Source organism: Oncorhynchus clarkii, unplaced genomic scaffold, assembly GCF_045791955.1.
Source record: "Oncorhynchus clarkii lewisi isolate Uvic-CL-2024 unplaced genomic scaffold, UVic_Ocla_1.0 unplaced_contig_14143_pilon_pilon, whole genome shotgun sequence".
Lineage (NCBI taxonomy): Eukaryota > Metazoa > Chordata > Actinopteri > Salmoniformes > Salmonidae > Oncorhynchus > Oncorhynchus clarkii.
The window spans coordinates 50,527-74,506 of record NW_027260818.1 but is presented as its reverse complement, the minus strand read 5'-3'; the positions used below and the strand labels follow the sequence as shown (position 1 = coordinate 74,506).

The 23,980-nt window shown below is 43.6% G+C and overlaps 1 protein-coding gene across 1 annotated transcript; it reads right to left on the bottom strand.

The window, feature by feature from the left end:
• Positions 1 to 286: 286 nt before the first annotated feature.
• Positions 287 to 15,324, bottom strand: LOC139401795 (dnaJ homolog subfamily B member 12-like). The gene is made up of 9 exons (XM_071145770.1): positions 15,113 to 15,324; positions 14,456 to 14,630; positions 13,661 to 13,806; positions 13,269 to 13,442; positions 13,075 to 13,139; positions 11,163 to 11,272; positions 6,675 to 6,847; positions 3,084 to 3,240; positions 287 to 1,228 (listed from the first exon to the last, which is right to left on the bottom strand). Exons 1-8 carry the CDS (start codon positions 15,243 to 15,245, stop codon positions 3,119 to 3,121), a joined length of 1,098 nt encoding a protein of 365 aa, XP_071001871.1. The 5' UTR covers positions 15,246 to 15,324; the 3' UTR covers positions 287 to 1,228; positions 3,084 to 3,118.
• Between the last annotated feature and the right edge of the window lie 8,656 nt (positions 15,325 to 23,980).

The following is a 23,980-nucleotide window of genomic DNA, read 5'->3' as shown; positions in this document are numbered from 1 at the left end:
GTTCATTGTTATTACTTCTAGTTCCTCACAACTGATTTGCTTGTGGTTTTAAATACGTGTTGTAGATACTGAAGCGTTGTGGAATGAAGCCGTCCCTGGGAAACGTGCACAACAGCGCCCACCTGGTTTGGTAGAAAACGTGCACATCTTCACGTCTTTGCTACAGCTAGTCACTGTTGTACAAGCCAATTTTTTGATGAGTAATGCACTCACTGGTCTGGGCACTTGTCCAGCTCCCAGCTCTCCCACACACACACACACACACAGAGAGGGGGGAAGAATGACAGATGGGGCACGTAGAATATTTATTTTCCCTGTTTGAGTAAAAACATAATATGGACGTGTCATGGTGAGCAAGACCTACTTTATTAGATAGCCGTTGTGTTCTAATGAAGAAAACCTTGATTAAAAACATTTTTACATTTTAGAATTCCAACAATAAATAAATTACTTTCTCAGTCACTGGGTTCACTCATTGTAAATACATAGGTCTGCAAAATTAAAATTGCTCAGTACAAGTCTCCGAGAGGTGTATGTTTACCTTACTGACTCTGATAGGAGAATATATATAAATATAATCCCTGCATAGTGAAAATCATAATTTACGTATAAAGTATAAAAATCAGGAAACCAACTGTCATCAGCTTCAATTGGTCTTAACCATTCTTCGATGTTTTCACCAGATCGAAATAAAAGATGAATATCTCGGAAGTATCAATTGCTAAAAGGAGGACATCTATAACGAACCACTTCTGATCGGAGTATTTCCTGATTATAACACCGCCCTTACATCATCTGACTCGAGGGTGCATCCTAAATAGCACCCTATTCTCTATATGCTGCACTACTTGTGACCAGAGAGCCCTATGGGCCTGGATTTAAAAAAAGAAAGTAGTGCACTATATAGTAAATAGTGTGCCATTTAGGACGTAAGAGGGTAAAAGCAGGAGTCCCTAACAGTGCATTTGTAAAACAGTCAGCTTGTAACAGAGCACAGTCACTTCATGACACATCACCATGATCATCAACACAGAGGGCTTTCATTCTTCCTCAACAAGACTTTAGGTCATTCTCCTCTTCTTCTTCTTCGCCATACGAGATCTCCAACTCAAGGAGAGAGAGTCTGTCCGAGTTTTGGTGTGCAGTGAAGTCACAGTCCCGAATGTTGAAAAGCGTACGTATTTACAGGCAATAAAATTGTTTTTTTTTGCGGTTTCGATATAACTACCTAAAAGAGAGAGCAAAAACAATTCAGTTTCGACATGTGCACTCTGTTCATGGGACTCATAACTTACATAGTTAGGTAGGCCTTCATAACATACCGTGGCAAGAAGAAGTGTGTGAACCCTTTGAAATTACCTGGAATTTCTCAAAGATTGGCCATCAAATTTGATCTGATCTTCATCTAAGTCACAACAATAGACAAACAGTGTGCTTAAACTAATAACACAAATTGTATTTTTCTTGTCTATATTGAATACATCATTTAAACCTTCACAGTGTAGGTTGGATAAAGTATGTGAACCCCGAGGCTAATGACTTCTCCAAAAGCTGATTGGAATCTAATCAATGAGACGAGATTGGAGATGTTGGTTAGAGCTGCCTTCCCCTATAAAAACACTCACAAAATGTGAGTTTGCTATTCACAAGAAGCATTGCCTGATGTGAACCATGTCTCGAACAAAAGAGATCTCAGAAGACCCAAGATTAAGAATTGTTGACTTGCATAAAGCTGGAAAGTGTTACAAAAGTATCTCTAAAAGCCTTGATGTTCATCAGTCCACAGTAAAACAAAATGTCTATAAATGGAGAAAGTTCAGCACTGTTGCTACTCTCCCTAGAAGTGGCCATCCTGCAAAGAGGACTACTCAATGAGGTTAAGAAGAATCCTAGAGTGTCAGCTAAAGACAAAGAAATCTCTGGAACATGCTAACATCTCTGTTGACGAGTCTACGATACGTAAAACACTAAACAAGAATGGTGTTCATGGGAGGACACCACGGAAGAAGCCACTGCTGTCCAATAAAAACATTACTGCACATCTGAAATTTGCATAATTGCACCTGGATGTTCCACAGCGGTACTGGAAATATATATATTCTATGGACAGATGAATCTACAGTTGAGTTGTTTGGAAGGAACACACAACACTATGTGTGGAGAAAACAAAGGCACAGCACACCAACATCAAAACCTCATCCCAACTGTAAAGTCTGGTGGAGGGAGCATCATGGTTTGGGGCTGCTTTGCTGCCTCAGGGCCTGAACAGCTTGCTATCATCAACGGAAAAATTAATTCCCAAGTTTATCAAGACATTTTGAAGGAGAATGTAAGGCTGTCTGTCCGCCAATTGAAGCTCAACAGAAGTTGGGTGATGCAACAGGACAACGACCCAAAACACAGAAGTAAATCAACAACAGAATGGCTTCAACAGAAGAAAATACGCCTTCTGGAGTGGCCCAGTCAGAGTCCTGACCTCAACCCATTTGAGATGCTGTGGCATGACTTCAAGAGAGCAGTTCACACCAGACATCCCAAGAATATTGCTGAACTGAAACAGTTTTGTAAAGAGGAATGGTCCAAAATTCCCCCTGACCGTTGTGCAGGTCTGATCCGCAACTACAGAAAACGTTTGGTTGAGGTCATTGCTGCCAAATTAGGGTCAACCAGTTATTAAATCCAAGGGTTCACATACTTTTCCCCACCCTGCACTGTGAATGTTTACACGGTGTGTTCAATAAAGACATGAAAAAGTATAATTGTTTGTGTGTTATTACTTTCAGCAGACTGTGTTTGTCTGTTGTTGTGACCTAGAAGATCAGATCAAATTGTATGACTAATTTATGCAGAAATCCAGGTAATTCCAAAGGGTTCATATACTTCTTCTTGCCACTGTACATAGTTCAGTAGGACTTCATAACTAACCCAATGGGGACACTACAACAACGGAGCCTTATAGAGAGACAGACTGAGTCCATAATGGCATCCTATTCCCTATAGTGTCCTATGGGCCCTGGTCAAAAGTAGTGCACTAGAAAGGGAATAGGGTGCCATTTTGGGTTGTTTTAGTGGTGAGCTCTTACCTATCAGTGTGGCGATCAACAGCCTTCCTTTATATTTAACCACCCAAGGAAACGGAGATGTCAGACAGCCTGGAGCAGCTCGGTGTGCCCATCTTCTGAGCCCTCTGGTACAACTCATTGTCTCCAAAATAGCGAGCTCGATACAGCAGGCCCTCCTCTGGAACACAACAACAAAAGTACAACGGCTCAGTCCCCAATATTTCCCAGAAGTCTGCGCTCCCTGTCGTGGATTTAAAAACATATGATTGTTGTAAGCATTGTCTGGAGTGAGTTTCCACTATCGTTAAATCCATGCAAGAAAGTGAGCAAGTGGACACCTTGGGAGAAGGGAGCAGAACTGTGATGTAGTCTAAGACAAACGCCTACTTGGGCATCCAGTACAATACACGTTAAATAAGATAACAGGAAGTACAATACAAGTTAAATAAGATAACAGGAAGTACAATAGAGAGGCTGAAAAGAGGATCCTAATTCCTTTGCATTTTGCCCAGACAACCAATCATCTGAATGATGTGTTATAATGTAAAACTGCTATGTGCCTTTCCCCCTGCCATGGAAACAGCGGTGGCTGGCACTTTAAAATAGGAGGACAGGCTCATAGTTATGTCTGGAACAGAATAAATGGAATTGAACCATTCCTAGGGTCCGAGAAAATCCGCGATGTTGAGAATGAGGACGGAATCACGGAATCCAGACATTAAAACGGAATCCAACAATGTACTGAACTTAGTAGGGAATCAAGTAAATTAATTGAAAATTAAAGTTTATCATAAGACATGAACAGAATGAATCAGTGATTGGTATTTCCTGCAACTTTCTGAAGAGCCAATGAGAATTCCCCGTCTGTATGTGTGGTGTGTCGCCGCTAGCGATGATCTTTCTGGACATGGGAAATCCTTTCCTTATCCAAAATCCTTCTCATATTAAATGTCATCTAGGAAGTAGGCTATGCTGACCTGGCAGAACCATATGAGGATGATTATTGTGGCTATTTGGTTTTACAAAAACACCTCTAAAACAAACAGCCTCAGTACACTGGAATTAAAATGGTAGCTACACCCAAACATTATCAACATTATCCCAGACCTTAAGTGTTCTCCTGATGTGGTTTAAGCAGTGTTGTGGACTTGATTGAGAGCAAAAACATGAAACTGTAGGAAATTGAAACCTGGGAAAACAACATGGAAAAAACAGAATCAGGCAAAAAAAATATATATATGTTTTTTTTAGGTCCCTACATGCCAGTCACTGTATTTCAGCCATTATTATGAGCCGTCCTCCCATCACCAGCCTCCTCTGCATGTGAAGTAGTGCTATTTCTTCACAGAGAATATCACTTTCTGGTACCGTGTTATCCATCTTACATTACAGCAAACAGAACACAACCGGTTAAGGTCGGATCAGAACACCCGAAGCCTCCAAACTAAATCATTAAAACACTCCTCCAGTACACATTCATTTTAAAGTAGCCAGCCACGTGGAATTGACCACAGGGCTCTCCAGAGGGTGGTGAGGTCTGCACAACACATCACCGGGGGCAAACTAAATGCCCTCCAGGACACCTACACCACCCGATGTAACAGAAAGGCCATAAAGATCATCCAGGACAATAACCACTCGAGCCACAGCCTGTTCACCCCCGCTATCATCCAGAAGGAGAGGTCAGTACAGGTGCATCATCACCACCCGAGCCACAGCCTGTTCACCCCGCTACCATCCAGAAGGCGAGGTCAGTACAGGTGCATCATCACCACCCGAGCCACTGCCTGTTCACCCCGCTACCATCCAGAAGGCGAGGTCAGTACAGGTGCATCATCACCACCCGAGCCACTGCCTGTTCACCCCGCTACCATCCAGAAGGCGAGGTCAGTACAGGTGCATCATCACCACCCGAGCCACTGCCTGTTCACCCCGCTACCATCCAGAAGGCGAGGTCAGTACAGGTGCATCATCACCACCCGAGCCACTGCCTGTTCACCCCGCTACCATCCAGAAGGCGAGGTCAGTACAGGTGCATCATCACCACCCGAGCCACAGCCTGTTCACCCCACTACCATCCTGAAGGCGAGGTCAGTACAGGTGCATCATCACCACCCGAGCCACTGCCTGTTCACCCCGCTATCATCCAGAAGGCGAGGTCAGTACAGGTGCATCAAAGCTGGGACCGAGAGACTGAATAACAGCTTCTATCTCAAGGTCATCAGACTGTTAAACAGCCACCACTAACACAGAGAGACTGAAAAACAGCTTCTATCTCAAGGCCATCAGACTGTTAAACAGCCGTCACTAACACAGAGAGGCTGCTGCCCTATATACATAGACTTGAAATCACTGGTCACTTTAATAATGGAACACTAGTCACTTTATGTTGACATATTTTGCATGACTCGTCTCATTTGTACATACTGTATTCTATCCTATTCTACGTCGCCCGTCCATATATTTATATATTCTTAATTCCATTCCTTTACTTTAGATGTGTGTATTGTTAGATATTACTGCACTGTTGGAGCGAGAAACACAAGCATTTCACTACACCCGCAATAACATCTGCTAAACACGTGTACGTGACCAATAACATCTGTTAAACACGTGTACGTGACCAATAACATCTGTTAAACACGTGTACGTGACCAATAACATCTGTTAAACACGTGTATGTGACCAATAACATCTGCTAAACACGTGTACGTGACCAATAACATCTGCTAAACACGTGTATGTGACCAATAACATCTGCTAAACACGTGTACGTGACCAATAACATCTGCTAAACACGTGTACGTGACCAATAACATCTGCTAAACACGTGTACGTGACCAATAACATCTGCTAAACACGTGTACGTGACCAATAACATCTGCTAAACACGTGTATGTGACCAATAACATCTGCTAAACACGTGTACGTGACCAATAACATCTGTTAAACACGTGTACGTGACCAATAACATCTGCTAAACACGTGTACGTGACCAATAACATCTGTTAAACACGTGTACGTGACCAATAACATCTGTTAAACACGTGTACGTGACCAATAACATCTGTTAAACACGTGTACGTGACCAATAACATCTGTTAAACACGTGTACGTGACCAATAACATCTGCTAAACACGTGTACGTGACCAATAACATCTGTTAAACACGTGTACGTGACCAATAACATCTGATTTGGAGAATATTGATTAATCAATAGTACAACTTCATCATCCCAAAGACAGACAAAAAGGTCAACGGAGAAGAAGCTTGTTAGAAAAATCTACCTACTTCTGCTTCCAGCAGCTGTAGTTCTAAGAGTATGGGGTTGTGGGTTCGATTCCCACACGGATCAACATACTGAATTAGGTGTCACTGTCCACGCTGACTGTTCTGGAAGTGTCTGCTAAATGACCATGTTATTCTCACACTACAAAGTGAACATACTCTGTTGTTTCTCCTTCCAGCAGCTGTAGTTCTAAGAGTATGGGGTTGTGGGTTCAATTCCCACACGGATCAACATACTGAATTAGGTGTCACTGTCCACGCTGACTGTTCTGGAAGTGTCTGCTAAATGACCATGTTATTCTCACACTACAAAGTGAACGTACTCTGTTGTTTCTCCTTCCAGCAGTTGTTTCTGAGGTTGGAGATGTAGTCATCCTCCACACTCCTCTCCACAGTCTTCAGGTTCAGTCCGTTGTACTCCCTGGAGAAGTGGTCTCCCACATAGTACGGCACCCTCAAGGTCTCCGTGTACCTCTTGTGGGTGTGTCCAATAGACCTGAATTTGATGGAGATACAGACAGAGACAGCGAGACAGAGAGAGAGAGATACAGAGACAGAGAGACAGAGAGAGACAGAGAGAGACAGAGAGAGACAGAGAGAGACAGAGAGAGACAGAGAGAGACAGAGAGAGACAGAGAGAGACAGAGAGACAGAGAGACAGAGAGACAGAGAGAGAGCAGTGAGTGAATTTTTATTTTATTTAACTAGGCAAGTCAGTTAAGAACAAATTCTTATTTACATTGACAGCCTACCAGGGAACAGTGGGTTAACTGCCTTAACTGCCGAACAACAGATCTTTTTTTTTTACCTTGTCAGCTCGGGGAATCGATCTTGCAACCTTTCAGTTACTGGACCAATGCTCTAACTACTAGGCTACCTGCTGGTTACTGGCCCAATGCTCTAACTACTAGGCTACCTGCTGGTTACTGGCCCAATGCTCTAACTACTAGGCTACCTGCTGGTTACTGGCCCAATGCTCTAACTACTAGGCTACCTGCTGGTTACTGGCCCAACGCTCTAACCACTAGGCTACCTGCTGGTTACTGGCCCAACGCTCTAACCACTAGGCTACCTGCTGGTTACTGGCCCAACGCTCTAACCACTAGGCTACCTGCTGGTTACTGGCCCAACGCTCTAACCACTAGGCTACCTGCTGGTTACTGGTCCAACACTCTAACCACTAGGCTACCTGCTGGTTACTGGCCCAACGCTCTAACCACTAGGCTACCTGCTAGTTAATGGCCCAACGCTCTAACCACTAGGCTACCTGCTGGTTACTGGCCCAACACTCTAACCACTAGGCTACCTGCTGGTTACTGGCCCAACTCTCTAACCACTAGGCTACCTGCTGGTTACTGGCCCAACGCTCTAACCACTAGGCTACCTGCTAGTTAATGGCCCAACGCTCTAACCACTAGGCTACCTGCCATCCCAGTGAAGCAGCTTCACATGATCCAACCCACCAACACCAATCCCTTCAACTACTCTTCTGACACAATCACTATAGTCTCCCACACGACAGTAACAGTGGTGATAACAGACAGACAGAGGAGTAGGGTATTGGTGGTGATAGCCTGTTGGTTAGGTGCGTAGGGCCAGTAACCAAAAGTTTGCTGGATCGAATCCCGGAGTTGACAGGGTAAAAATCTGTCGTCCTGCCCCTGAGCAAGACAGTTAACCCACTGTTCCCCGGGCGCCGATGACGTGGATGTTGATTAAGGTAGCTTCCCCGTACCTCTCTGATTCAGAGGGGTTGGGTTAAATAAGGATGACACATTTCAGTTGAAGGCATTCAGTTGTACAACTGACTAGGTATCACGCTTTCCCTTATTGCACAAGTTGACTGCGGGTATTAATTTAAAAAGTAGCTACACATATTCACATTTATTGAGAAATTACAAATAAATAGTTTTAACGGTATTGAAAAACCCTACCGTGGCTTTTTCCAAATACCCTGGTATTCTGCTCAAGCCTACCAGCCATCACTGAGCCTTAACCATGGGCCGGCCTTCACCATGGGCCGGCCTTCACCATGGGCCGGCCTTCACCATGGGCCGGCCTTCACCATGGGCCAGCCTTCACCATGGGCCAGCCTTAACCATGGGCCAGCCTTAACCATGGGCCAGCCTTAACCATGGGCCAGCCTTAACCACGGGCCATTCATCACCGGGCCTTAAACACGGACCATTCATCACCGGGCCTTAACCACGGGCCATTCATCACCGGGCCTTAAACACGGGCCATTCATCACCGGGCCTTAACCACGGGCCATTCATCACCGGGCCTTAACCACGGGCCATTCATCACCGGGCCTTAACCACGGGCCATTCATCACCGGGCCTTAAACACGGGCCATTCATCACCGGGCCTTAAACACGGGCCATTCATCACCGGGCCTTAACCACGGGCCATTCATCACCGGGCCTTAAACACGGGCCATTCATCACCGGGCCTTAAACACGGGCCATTCATCACCGGGCCTTAACCACGGGCCTTAACCACGGGCCATTCATCACCGGGCCTTAAACACGGGCCATTTATCACCGGTCCTTAAACACGGGTCATTCATCACCGGGCCTTAAACACGGGCCATTCATCACCGGGCCTTAAACACGGGCCATTCATCACCGGGTCTTAAACACGGGCCATTCATCACCGGGCCTTAAACACGGGCCATTCATCACCGGGCCTTAAACACGGGCCATTCATCACCGGGCCTTAAACACGGGCCATTCATCACCGGGCCACAGGACAAAGAGTCCCTGCTGACGACTACTTTCCCCTAAAGTCAATGTATGACCTGTGACCTCCCTAAAGACTACCAGGAGGTGTTCCAAATGGCACCCTAGTCCCTATTTAGTGTCCTACCATTGAACAGAGCCCATAGGGATAATGCACTATATAGGGAATAGGGTGCCATCTCACCACCCAAGTCAAAATAATACAGCTAGCAAACACAAAAAAAACCTGCTGAAAACCAACCTTTCCAAACAATTTCCAAATTGTGAAATCCATTGTCTAGCAGGATAACATAGCAACTGGAGGATAATCCGTCCCATCAAAGACAGTTCAGCATTTTGTAATACAAGGAAAGAAGACTCATCAAATGATTGCATTATTCTGGGGGAAGTTGTGTAATAATACAGCATAGTCAGATGTCTGACTATAGGAGTTTAAGACAGCACAGCTAGGGTTGCAAAACTCCGGTAAATTTTCCAAAATTCCAGATGTCCATTAATCCTGGTTGGAACATTCCCAAAACCTCTCTCATCGTCACTCAATGCCTAGGTTTACCTCCACTGTACTCACATCCTACCATACCCTTGTCTGTACATTATGCCTTGAATCTATTCTTCCACGCCCAGAAATCTGCTCCTTTTACTCTGTTCTGAATGTACTAGACGACCAGTTCTAATAGCTTTTAGCCGTACCCTTATCCTACTCTGTTCCTCTGGGGATGTAGAGGTTAACCCAGGACCTGCAGCCCCCAGCACCACTCCCATTCCCCAGGCGCTCTCATTTGTTGACTTCTGTAACCGTAAAAGCCTTGGTTTCATGCATGTTAACATCAGAAGCCTCCTCCCTAAGTTTTGTTTTATTCACTGCTTTAGCACACTCTGCCAACCTGGATGTCCTTGCCATGTCTCAATCCTGGCTTAGGAAGACCACCAAAACCCCTGAAATTTCCATCCCTAACTATAACACATTCCGACAAGATAGAACTGCCAAAGGGGGCGGTGTTGCAATCTACTGCAGAGGTAGCCTGCAGAGATCTGTCTTACTATCCAGGTCTGTGCCCAAACGAATCGAGCTTCTAAAATTCCACCTTTCCAGAAACAAGTCTCTCACCGTTGCCGCTTGTTATAGACCCCCCTCAGCCCCCAGCTGTGCCCTGGACACCATATGTGAATTGATTGCCCCCCCATCTATCTTCTGAGTTCGTACTGTTAGGTGACCTAAACTGGGATATGCTTAACACCCCGGCCATCCTACAATCTAAACTAGATGCCCTCAATCTCACACAAATTATCAAGGAACCTACCAGGTACAACCCTAAATCCGTAATCATGGGCACCCTCTTAGATATCATCCTGACCAGCAGGTAACCTATGATGAAAATTACAGGCCTCCCTCATCTTTTTAAGTGGGAGAACTTGCACAATTGTTGGCCGACTAAATACTTTTTTGCCCCACTGTATATCTCACTGGTCACCCCCAAAGCCAACACTTCCTTTGGCCGCCTTTCCTTCCAGTTCTCTGCTACCAATGACTGGAACGAATTGCAAAAATGACTGAAGCTGGAGACTCTTACCTCCCTCACTAACTTTAAGCATCAGCTGTCAGAGCAGCTTACCGATCACTGCACCTGTACATAGCCAATCTGTAAATAGCACCCGCAACTACCTCATCCCCATATTGTTATTTATTTTCTTGCTCTTTTGCACCCCAGTATCTCTACTTGAACGTCATCTGCAAATCGATCACTCCAGTGTTAATGCTAAATTGTAATTATTTTGCCTCTATGGCCTACTTATTGCCTTACCTCTCTAATCTTCTACATTTGCACACACAGTATATAGATTGTTTCCCTATTGTGTTATTGACTGTACATTTGTTTATTCCATGTGTAACTCTGTTGTTGTTTTTGTCGCACTGCTTTGCTTTATCTTGGGCAGGTCGCAGTTGTAAATGAGAACTTGTTATCAACTGACCTACCTGGTTATATAAAGGTGAAATAAATAAAGACCAGGCTACTCCATGAGGTGATTATCCAGGTGTGGGGGGGGGGGGGGGTCAGGGGTTAGACTCACGGCCTGAAGCTGAGACTGTAGGGGGCGGCGGAGACCATCATCTGACTGAGAGCTGACACAACCACTAGGATGACGATGGGCAGCAGCTGGACAAAGAGCGCAAAGCCTCCCTGAAAATCACAACACACAGGTTAGTTAGACAACAACAACAACCTGACATGGTAAACTATACAGGTTAGTTAGACGACAACAACAACAAACTGACATGGTAAACTATACAGGTTAGTTAGACAACAACAACAATGACAAACTGACATGGTAAACTATACAGGTTAGTTAGACAACAACAACAATGACAAACTGACATGGTAAACTATACAGGTTAGTTAGACAACAACAACAACAACAACAATCTGACATGGTAAACTATACAGGTTAGTTAGACAACAACAATGACAAACTGACATGGTAAACTATACAGGTTAGTTAGAGTTAACTGGTAACACTGCAAAACCAACTACTGACCTTAAGCCTAGCAATCCACTTTGCACAGGCTAATTTCACACACACTATATGTACAAAAGTATATGGACACACATTCAAATGAGTGAATTCAGCTATTTCAGCCACACCCATTGCTGACAGGTATACAAAACTGAGCACGTACAATGCAATCTCCATAGACAAACATTTGTAGTAGAACGGCCTTACTGAAGAGCTCAGTGACTTTCAACATGGCACTGTCATAAGATGCCACCTCTCCAACAAGTCAGTTCATCAAATGTCTGCCCTGCTAGAGCCGCCCCGGGCAACTAAGTGTTGTTATATTGAAGTGGAAACGTCTAGGAGCAACAACGGCTCAGCCGTGAAGTAGTAGGACACACAAGCTCCCAGAACAGGACCGCCGAGCGATGTAGCCCATAGAGCATAACAATAGTCCTCGGTTGCAACACTCACTACCATGTTCAAAACTGCCTCTGGAAGCGACGTCATCACAATAACTGTTTGTCAGGAGCTTCATGAAATGGGTTTCCGTGGCCGAGCAGCTACACACAAGCCTAAGATCACCATGCGCAATGCCAAGTGTCGGCTGGAGGGGTGTAAAGCTCACCGCCATTGGACTCTGGAGCAGTGGAAACGTGTTCTCTGGAGTGATGAATCACACTTCACCATCTGGCAGTCCGTCAGACTAATCTGGGTTTGGCAGATGCCAGGATAACGCTACCTGCCCCAATGCATAGTTCCAACTGTAAAGTTTGGTGGAGGAGGAATAATGGTCTGGGGCTGTTTTTCATGGTTCGGGCTAGGCCCCTTAGTTCCAGTGAAGGGAAATCTTAATGCTACATCATACAATGACATTCTATACGATTCTGTGCTTCCAACTTTGTGGCAGCAGTTTGGGGAAGGTCCTTTTCTGTTTCAGCATGACAATACCCCTGTACACAAAGCGAGGTCCATACAGAAATAGTTTGTCGAGATCGGTGTGGAAGTGGAACTTGACTGGCCTGCACTGAGCCCTGACCTCAACTCCATCAAAAACCATTGGGATGAATTGAAACGCCGACTGCGAGCCAGACCTAATCACCCAACATCAGTGTCAGACCTCACTAATGCTGTTATGGTTGAATGGAAGCATGCCCCCACAACAATGTTCCAACATCTAGTGGACAGCCTTCCCAGAAGAGTGGAGGCTGTTATAGCAGCAAAGGGGGGGGGACCAACTCCATATTAATGCCCATGATTTTGGAATGAGATGTTGGACAAGCAAGTGTCCACATACTTTTGGTCACGTAGTGTAACAACATAGTTCTACCCAAGTAGATCATTCTCAGTTTGCATTGAAAAAACAACAAGGACTCCCCCTGCTGTACAGCAGCAGGACATTAGAAAGCCATTAGAAAATGGCTAAATGTATCTACTTAATGACCTGAACTGGAAAATGTGCAATCACGAAAAAAAACCACTGGCATACCTCTCTCTGTTGTCCTCGTTGTCCCGCTGGCCTCTGATGCCCATTTCTGTATACATGAACGTTGCCTTGAGAAGCAAAACAGACAACCAATAGATAAAGCATTAGCAGTGGAGGTGGCAGTAAAATATGTAGATGTAATGGTCTCTAATGACTGTGTGTGTGCGTGCGTGCGTGCGTGTGTGTGTGTCACTCACTTGCTGGAAAACCCCCTCCGAAGAACATATTGAAGAGGTCCTCGGGTGAAATATCGGCCTGGAAGTCGCCGTTGGTCTGGCCCTGTCTTGACGGATGTCTCTTCTCCTCACCACACTGGTCATACTGTTTCCTCTTGTCAGCATTACTCAGGCAGGCATAGGCATTTCCAATAGCTGGGGGGAAAACAAACACCCTTTTCGGTACCTTCAAATTACATTAAATGATATACAATTCATTGGACCGGTTTCCTGGATACAGATTAGCCTAGAAAGCATTCTCAGTTTAACACGTTTTAGTCCACTAGGCTTAATCTGTGTCCGTCAAACCGGATCCTTTGACTGGTTATCACATTCTAATAATTAGGAAAATAAGTATGGTTTGGGGGGCGTACCTTTAAACGCCTCAGTGGCACCCGGTGCGTGGTTTTTGTCGGGATGGAATTTCAACGCTAATTTTCGATATGACTTCTTGAGATCATCTTCGGACGCATCTTTCTTCACTCCAAGAATCTCATAGAAGTCTTTACACTGTTTTATTCTGGAAACAAAAAGAAGAAAACTATGAAGACAAAACACTAAATTGTTTCAAGATATTTTCATGTTCTGATAAGGAAGATTCATTGTGGAAAGTGGGAGTTAAACAGATGTTTGATGTTAATGTTTTAGAAGTCTTGAAGCAGTTTCAATATAACATGCCATTTAGCAGATGCTTTTATCAACAAATATATATATATATACTAGATGGAGCCATATATATATATATATATATATATATATATATGGTCCCAGCTCAGCAGGAACGTTGGGCGGCAGGTAGCCTAACGGGTAAGAGCGTTGGGTGAAAAATCTGTTTGAATCCAAGCCAGCGACCTTTCGCATTTAACCCCCAACAACTGTTCTCCGGGCAGGGATGTCATGGATTTCCATTAAGGCAACCCCTCGCACCTCTCTGATTCAGAGGGGTTGGGTTAAAGCAACCCCTCGCACCTCTCTGATTCAGAGGGGTTGGGTTAAAGCAACCCCTCGCACCTCTCTGATTCAGAGGGGTTGGGTTAAATGAGGGGAGACACATTTTGGTTGAATGTATTCAGTTATGCAACTGACTAATTGTCCTTTCCCTTCACTTTCCTTGTAATTACATTATATATGATAATAATTGCAATGATACTAAATTCCACGCATCCTACTTCTTGACAGCATCCAGTTGATCTGAGGTGTAGGATTTGGCTGTCTGCGAGGCCTTCTCTCCTTGGTCCTCCTCCCCAGGTCTTCGCTGCCTCGGCCCAGTGCCATCACTGGTTCCTCCTGACTGGTTGTCGTGACCAGGGGTGAAACCATTTTTTGCAATCAAGTCCAGCAGTGCTGGAAATACAGATGGAGAGGAACATTAGAGTATCGTAGTATCCCCCCAGAAACGTCTCCACTGAGCAGGCCCATTGGGGCAAATCTCTGATGACATCTCCCTCTTGTACAATCAGAAGCACACGGAGTGAGTTATTCGAAGTAACAGCGTCAAAGACCGCTAGCTATGCAGCTCCACCGTTTGTATTTAACTAGCAACATGAGATTGGGTGCAACTGAATGTACTGACTACATAACTAGCGTTAGGTAGCTCGCTAATATAACCAGCAGAATTAAACGGACTGTGTATACTACAACAGTGACAATGCAACATCCAGACAGATTAGATGTTTTATATGAAAACTCGGCGATAATTAGCTAGCTATAGCAGCGAGATGGGTAACGTATTTTCGTAACTATAGAGGGCCCTCAATTTCCCAAGAAAAAATATAGCCTGGATGCTAGCTGGCATTCATGTCGCTTCTCAAGCGGCCGTCTCTTACCTCTCGCCTTATCCGTCGGAAAAAGTTTCTGTGCCTTTTCTAGAAATCTAACAGCCTTCTCTGCTTGATTATTTGTTAATGCAGCAGTTGCAATGTCAATGCAACGCTCTGCTTCGTCCCTGTTTACTTCCATTGCGGGACGCAGCTTGAGGTAAATAAAAAAATAACGCTATAATAGCCGTTGTAGGGCGCTTTCTAATGACGCCACGCAGTAAGTAGGGACGAGGTGGTGGGGTCACGCTGGTATTGCCTACTAGATGGAGCCAAACTTTCCATAACAAATCCATCACCTACAGAGAGATGAACCTGGAGAAGCAGGCTGGTCCTGTTGACAAACAGAGCCCCAGGACAGCAACACAATTAGACCCAACCAAATCATAAAATAACAAAAATATAATTACTTGACACATTGGAAAGAATTAACATAAAAACAGAGCAAACTAGAATGCTATTTGGCCCTACACAGAGAGTACACAGTGGCAGAATACCTGTCCACTGTGACTGACCCAAACTTAAGGAAAGCTTTGACTATGTACAGACTCAGTGAGCATAGCCTTGCTATTGAGAAAGGCCGCCGTAGGCAGACATGGCTCTCAAGAGAAGACAGGCTATGTGCTCACTGCCCACAAAATGAGGTGGAAACTGAGCTGCACTTCCGAACCAACTGCCAAATATATGACCATATTTTTATTTTATTTCTTTACCTTTATTTAACTAGGCAAGTCAGTCACATATTTCCCTCAGATTACACAGACCCACAAAGAATTTGAAAACTCCCATATCTATTGGGTGAAATACCAGTGTGCCATCACAGCAGCAAGAAAAGGGCAACCAGTGAAGAACAAACACCATTGTAAATACAACCCATATTTATTTTTTATTCATTTTCCCTTTTGCATTCGTTGCAACACTGTATATAGACATAATATGACATTTGAAATGTCTCTATTTCCTTTGGAACTTTTTGCCGAGTGTAATGTTTACTGTTCATTTTATATTATTTATTTCACTTTTGTTTATTATCTATTTCACTTGCTTTGACAATAAAGCCCTTTGAATTGAATTGCCCTTATGGGGCCCCATGATTGAGCCAGATGGTGTTTTAAGTGGAATCAAATCTCATTGAAGTACGGCTACGTACCGTTTTATCGCAGTTCCAGCAAAATGCTTATGTATCTAGTTCAAACAGTGCAGTAATATCTAGCAATACAAAATAACAAGACGCACATAATCCAAAGGTTTAAAAATAATAATAATAATAAAGAACAATATGTTAAGACGTCAGAATGAGCCGGAGGTGGCACCACGTGTTCAAAAGTGGTGTGGAAAAATTAGTAAGTGTCTTTTTTCGGGCCTGGAGTTTTTCCTGATCTCATGACCTGGTCTCTCTGCTGTCTCCTGTAGTCCACGATCAGCTCCTTCCTTGTGTTGAAGTTGAGGGAGCGATAAGCAAACTGACCTGTATATTTGTCTATGGATTTCAACCGGAATCCCTTATTATTACTTTAATAAAATAATACGGGTTGCAGGTTTGAATCCCGGGTCCCGATGAGAATTGTCTGGTTGGGATAGCTAACAGAGGCGTGTTATGAAATCCTAGATACCGTGGCTTAATGTTGGGCTGAAACAGGCAGGTATTCCCAAACTGGGGTACACGCACAATGCCGTCGGGGGTACGCAAAATAAAAATGTGATTCACATTTAAAATAATAATTATAATATTTTCCAACGGGGCTAAACATTTGGGTGAGTAGCCTCGTTTCACTGCCCCTGTAACAGAGGGGAACCACTACTTCAAGGTCTCAGAGCAAGTGGCGTCACCGATTGAAACGCTATTTAGCACGCACCACCACTAGTTGGTGCGCGCTAAATAGCGTTTCACATCCGTTACACCCCCCCGATGATGGTGGAGCAAAAGCCATGACAGGGAGACATTGTGGAGTCGTAACGCGCGTGCCAGCAGTTGCTCCCGACGCCACTTGGGTACACTGCAGCATCCACGGAGAGGTTCTCGCTGGAAAATAAAAGGTGCATCCTCATTCATTAGACAGATACACAAAATAGTTTGTTTGGCAGTAGGTCAATGGTTTGCAACATTCAGGTCATTAAAATCCAGACAGAAAATATTTACACAAGAAGCAATCTAATATCACACAGTCAAAACTCTCCGTCGTTTAGTTAAGTTCGATGAAATAAAACCTAATATAACTCAAACGGAAAGCATTTGCATTTTTGCGCAGTCCAGGCAGTGCTGAGAGGGATAGAATACACGACTCAGTTAATTTCCCCTCGTCTTTGACGTGTTGATTGTGCTTTGGCTTATTATCAGGTCTGTTATCATTGAGATTATTATATAATATTTACAACTTTACTTACAGATTAGGCAAAAGGTACAATGTATTTTTTATTTGACTGGGCATTTGAACAATATATTAATTCATATCAATGTGGCATTTAAATACAGGAACATACACTATCTTCAACACAGTATATTTCCCACCCGTAGAAAATTTTCTATTTACAGTGCATTACAACATTCCTCGCAAAATGTGTCAAGACTGTTGCTAAGGCAAAATGTGTCAGACTGTTGCCAAGGCAAAATCTGTCAGACTGTTGCTAAGGCAAAATATGTCAGACTGTTGCTAAGGCATTTCAAGAATACTGGAAAAAAATAACTGCACTGCAAAACAGTAGAGCAACAACAATTCATTTAATTATACATTTATTGAAAATATCTCTGAATTTTACTTCAGAATATATTTCACATTTTACATATACCAGAACATAAGAATGATACCAGTTTTGCTTCCCTCAACATGACAGAATTAACTATATTTATTTGTGGGATTGTTGAATAATAATTTGCAGTTCAGTAAAACTCTACGATTAGTTCTCAGTAGCATTTCACATTAAAGTATCCTGTTCCCAGATCAACGTGTGCTGTATATCCAACTCCTACAGCTGTTTCGATGTACAGCACAAACCGATCCGGAACTGAGACCAGGCTAACATGAAAGCCCCTTTTTTTTGTTCAAAAGTTCCATGCAGATGTCATGTCCTGTCTCTGTACCTCCTTCAGGTTGGCACGTCTATCGGACTCAGCCATTGTCCACTAAAGCACATTAAATACAGTAAACCACCAATTCATTCATATCTGATGGAACTAAAACACTTAGATCTGCATTGTGGTACGTGTCATTTCTGCCTTTCACGGCCTTTGGCTGTTTTTAACCAAACTAAATGGGATGTGAACACAGAAAGGATCAGGAATGGATTAAAGTAATCATAAGGCATTGGGCAGTAGTAGAGTATCCCGACTCAGTCTTTTTAAGTACAGTCAACAATGTGATTTCCTGTGTTTTATATATATATATATATATATCCTTTTAGTGGTAAGAGCTGTTTGAAAAGACTGCCTGAAATTTCAGCCTGTTTTGGTGAGAGGGAGTTTTGGCCTCACATGGTGACATCACCATGTGGTAAATGAGTTAATATAGACCAATAAGAAAGAGAGTTCCAGACCTCTCTGCCAATAACAGCTCGTCTTCAGTTTCCCCCTCCCCACTCAGAACCACTCCCAGACAGTTCAAGCTAAACACTTGCTTGAGAAATTGCTGTTTGCTACAAAGCTATTTTTGTTTTTGACCATATTAATTGAAAACAATCACAGTAAGGTAGTTAAATTGTTACCCAGAAATGCTAGACATTGCGATAAAAATAGCTGCTTTCGACCTTTAAAATGGTTTAAAAAGGTGCTCAAATAATTCATTTTATTAAGGAAAAAAGTACTTAAAGCAATACATTTTCATGCCATTTTCTTTCAGTAAATGAAAACCACAAATGGCGAAAAAAATACACAATAAATGCTTACAGAACATTTTGTCAAGCTAACATACAAACAGAATCTTTCAAGTTGAATGAAAAGTAACTCCCCTATTGAACAAGATCCTAAGTCACAATCTGAGCCTCTGTAGAACATCCAAACAGCCCCTGGATCTTCTAGCGACCAAATAACACCTGGGCCTCACTGCATGGTGTTACTTCCTTACTGAGACAAACGCATCACCGAGAATGCTTCCGTGTCAATGTTATCGTTTGCATGCTATACGACTGTCTCAGGTAACAACTAATTGACTTTATGTAGCTAGTGTCAGGGAAATCAGGGCAGTTGTTTAGGTTATGACAAAGACCACACTTTTAAGCGTTGGCCCAGTAACCGAAAGGTCACTGGTTCGAATCCCAGAGCTGACTAGGTGAAAAAACAAAAAAAAATGCCGATGTGCCCTTGAGCAAGGCACTTAACCCTAATTGCTCCTGTAAGTTGCTCTGGATAAGAGCCGTCTGCTAAATGTCTGAAAAAGTTTTAAAATCTTGTACAATCTTATGACCTAAGTAGCTTGCTAAACAGCATTATCCAGCTACAAGCGGCTAATAACGTCTCTATGGTAAGGCTGCACTAACTAGACATGTCCAACCAATGGCACATTATGGGCACATAGAGGTAACTGGCAAAATAAAAACAACACCAACATCGTCTCAATAGAACACTGGCCCACCACCAGCCAGAACAGCTTCACCTTGGCATAGATTCTACACGTGTCTGGAACTCTGTTGGGAGGGCTTGCGACACCATTATTCCAGGAGAAATTCCACCAGTTGGTGTTTTGGTGGCGGCGGTGTAAAACGCTGTCTCAGGGCGCCGCTTCAGAATCTCCCGTAAAGTGTTCAATTGGGTTGAGATCTGGTGACTGAGACGGCACATGGTTTACATCGTATTCATGCTTATCAAACCACTCGTGCCCTGTGGATGGGGGGCATTGTCATCTTATGGGGACATAGCCATGGTAACCGTAATAAATGGCCTGCCCAGCCATTTGTATGCATGACCCTAAGCATTATGGGATGTTAATTGTTTAATTAACTCAGGAAACCACACCTGTGTGGAAGCACCTGCTTCAATACACTTTGTATCCCTCATTTACTCCAGTGGTATTATTTTAGATTTATTATCAAATATTACGAGAAAATCCACTAACATTTTCATGCTATGGCAGAGAGGAAGATATGGAAGAAATGTACCGTAAAGTAGTTGGTGAATGTTTTAAACTAAATGTGGATTAACTCCTTATTTAACTGTGTTCTCAATAAGTTAAATATTATGATACTGGGGATACTGGGGCAGGTAGCCTAGTGGTTATAGCAGGTAGCCTAGTGGTTAGAACGTTGGACCAGTAACTGAAAGGTTGCTAGATCAAATCCCCGAGCTGACAAGGTAAAAATCTATCGTTCTGCCCCTGAACAGGCAGTTAACCCACTGTTCCTAGACCAGTTAACCAACTGTTCCTAGACCAGTTAACCCCCTGTTCCTAGACCAGTTAACCCACTGTTCTTAGACCAGTTAACCCACTGTTCCTAGACCAGTTAACTCACTGTTCCTAGACCAGTTAACCCACTGTTCCTAGACCAGTTAACCCACTGTTCCTAGACCAGTTAACCCACTGTTCCTAGACCAGTTAACCCACTGTTCCTAGACCAGTTAACCCACTGTTCCTAGACCAGTTAACCCACTGTTCCTAGGCCAGTTAACCCACTGTTCCTAGACCAGTTAACCCACTGTTCCTAGGCCAGTTAACCCACTGTTCCTAGACCAGTTAACCCACTGTTCCTAGACCAGTTAACCCACTGTTCCTAGACCAGTTAACCCACTGTTACTAGACCAGTTAACCCACTGTTCCTAGACCAGTTAACCCACTGTTCCTAGACCAGTTAACCCACTGTTCCTAGACCAGTTAACCCACTGTTCCTAGACCAGTTAACCCACTGTTCCTAGACCAGTCAACCCACTGTTCCTAGACCAGTTAACCCACTGTTCCTAGACCAGTTAACCCACTGTTCCTAGACCAGTTAACCCACTGTTCCTAGACCAGTTAACCCCACTGTTCCTAGACCAGTTAACCCACTGTTCCTAGACCAGTTAACCCACTGTTCCTAGATTAGTTAACCTACTGTTCCTAGACCAGTTTAACCCACTGTTCCTAGACCGTCATTGAAATTAAAAATGTATTATTTAACTGACTTGCCTGGTTAAATAAAGGGAAAAATAAATACTGCAGGTCCCTCTTCAGGGATTCAGAAGTACATTTTATGGCCATAATCCTAACAACTACATTTTACATTCACCTTTTACTAGTTTACGTTTTATCAACAAATCATTTTTTATTGAGTTGTCTTTTTGTCAATGCAATTCAAAAGTGCTGTAGACTACAAATAGCTTGTGAAAAGAGTACACTCAGCCTACAGTAGAATGGCCATGGCATAGACAGAGAACTGTTTCATATTCATGGCCGGATTACCAACTGGGAAATTAGCTTTAAAACGGAACATTTTTTATCTCTGCCCCATGGCAAAATGTGTACAATTGCAGGAAGTTAGCTTTAAAAAATGTCTTGCTCCACTGCCATGAGGAGAGGGGAGGGGGGCTTCAAAATATTATTGCCTAGGGCCCCAGATGTGGTTTGTCAGCCCTGCTTCTATAAGAAACAGCACATAAAAAAATATTTGTTTACTATATATGTTTTTTTTGTATAGCTCTAACCTGGTTGACAATCTAGTGAGGGGGAGCATGTATTCTTCATTTGTTTTCTAAGATGTATAAAATCTATTTTTGTGACAGTACCGCCATGCCTGTGCTTTATCCAGTTCCCCTGCGACCCCTCTCATTTATCCAGTTGCACTGCGACCCCTCTCATTTATCCAGTTCCACTGTGACCCCTCTCATTTATCCAGTTCCCCTGTGACCCCTCTCATTTATCCAGTTCCCCTGTGACCCCTCTCATTTATCCAGTTCCCCTGTGACCCCTCTCATTTATCCAGTTCCCCTGTGACCCCTCTCATTTATCCAGTTCCCCTGTGACCCCTCTCATTTATCCAGTTCCCCTGTGACCCCTCTCATTTATCCAGTTCCCCTGTGACCCCTCTCATTTATCCAGTTCCCCTGCGACCCCTCTCATTTATCCAGTTCCCCTGCGACCCCTCTCATTTATCCAGTTCCCCTGCGACCCCTCTCATTTACCCAGTTCCCCTGTGACCCCTCTCATTTATCCAGTTCCACTGCGACCCCTCTCATTTATCCAGTTCCACTGCGACCCCTCTCATTTACCCAGTTCCCCTGTGACCCCTCTCATTTATCCAGTTCCACTGTGACCCCTCTCATTTATCCAGTTCCCCTGCGACCCCTCTCATTTACCCAGTTCCACTGCGACCCCTCTCATTTATCCAGTTCCACTGTGACCCCTCTCATTTATCCAGTTCCACTGCGACCCCTCTCATTTATCCAGTTCCCCTGTGACCCCTCTCATTTATCCAGTTCCCCTGTGACCCCTCTCATTTATCCAGTTCCACTGCGACCCCTCTCATTTATCCAGTTCCACTGCGACCCCTCTCATTTATCCAGTTCCCCTGTGACCCCTCTCATTTATCCAGTTCCCCTGTGACCCCTCTCATTTACCCAGTTCCACTGCGACCCCTCTCATTTATCCAGTTCCCCTGCGACCCCTCTCATTTACCCAGTTCCCCTGTGACCCCTCTCATTTATCCAGTTCCCCTGCGACCCCTCTCATTTACCCAGTTCCCCTGCGACCCCTCTCATTTACCCAGTTCCCCTGCGACCCCTCTCATTTACCCAGTTCCCCTGTGACCCCTCTCATTTATCCAGTTCCACTGTGACCCCTCTCAATAAAGTAAGACTCCTTCCGTATCATTTAAACACTGTGCTGTAAACTGTAACAATGTTGAATAACAACCAAGTCAGTTGAAACCTAATAAATCTCATATACTCTACGAAACGGAACATGATTTTCCACGTTTCAGGACTCTATTCCTTATTAATATCCAGTAAATCATTTAAGTATTAAAATAACTTCCAGATTTTTATGAAATATGAAATAGTTTTCCTTCCAATTTTTTAAAAAAATGAAGCATCTTTTCTGTGTTGGAATGGTGTGGGCGTATCTACCGGTCAGTAAAAATATTCATGTGAGTAAACCGCTGATTGGCCAGCACTTCATACTCTATGAGGAAATAGCAAGGCTTTTTTAAACCGTCTGTTTGAGATTTAACTTTGAATTGGAGTTTTTGAAGTGTTGTTTTCTTCTCTCCACGGGTATTACAAGATGTCATAGAGGATATGTCCGCAACATTCTTTGGGTTTGAGTAAACAGAACATGACCTTTTAAAAAGTGAGACTTTCACTGGACAGTTACTTTAAGAATATAAAAGTATCTGTGTTGGTTGCACGACCCACATTACATGAAAGCTATGGACACAACTGACAGCTTCACTTCAAGACGGGAGATTTAAAAGGTGTCACAACAAACAAGTTTAAAATGTTTCTTTTTTTTTTTTTTAAAGCTTTCTTATTTTTCAAATCTCTCCTTTAATATTTGACAGTAATATTAAAGAGAAACTGTGGATTGATTGCCTTTGCAACATCAATGTAACATTACAGCAGAAGAAGCATTCACAGCTCATGGACACCTCCTCCAGCCTACTGAGGGAGGCTCGACCAATGGCAGCATGAGGGAGGCTCGACCAATGGCAGCATGAGGGAGGCTCGACCAATGGCAGCATGAGGGAGGCTCGACCAATGGCAGCATACCAGCTTTGGCAACAGACAGATTTGTACCATTTCACACAACAGACTATTTGCTGCAGCGAAGAAGAAATGAAACAGTATAACGTAAAGTTGATTAAAGTCCTTATTTTAAAAAGCTAACATGAATCTTTAAGAACTCTTTAGGAAACGCGTAAAAAGCTCACAAAGGAGAAGAGTGAAGCTGTGACTGTAGCTACAAGATAGAGAAGCATCTC

What these genes read in the sequence shown, in the direction of transcription:
- LOC139401795 (XM_071145770.1), bottom strand. Translation starts at nt 15,245, where the DNA reads ATGGAAGTAAACAGGGACGAAGCAGAGCGTTGCATTGACATTGCAACT. An exon ending in TCCGACGGATAAGGCGAGAG is followed by an intron (nt 14,631 to 15,112) that starts GTAAGAGACGGC and finishes CTGTATTTCCAG; the next exon opens with CACTGCTGGACTTGATTGCA. An exon ending in CGGAGGGGGTTTTCCAGCAA is followed by an intron (nt 13,140 to 13,268) that starts GTGAGTGACACA and finishes TTGCTTCTCAAG; the next exon opens with GCAACGTTCATGTATACAGA.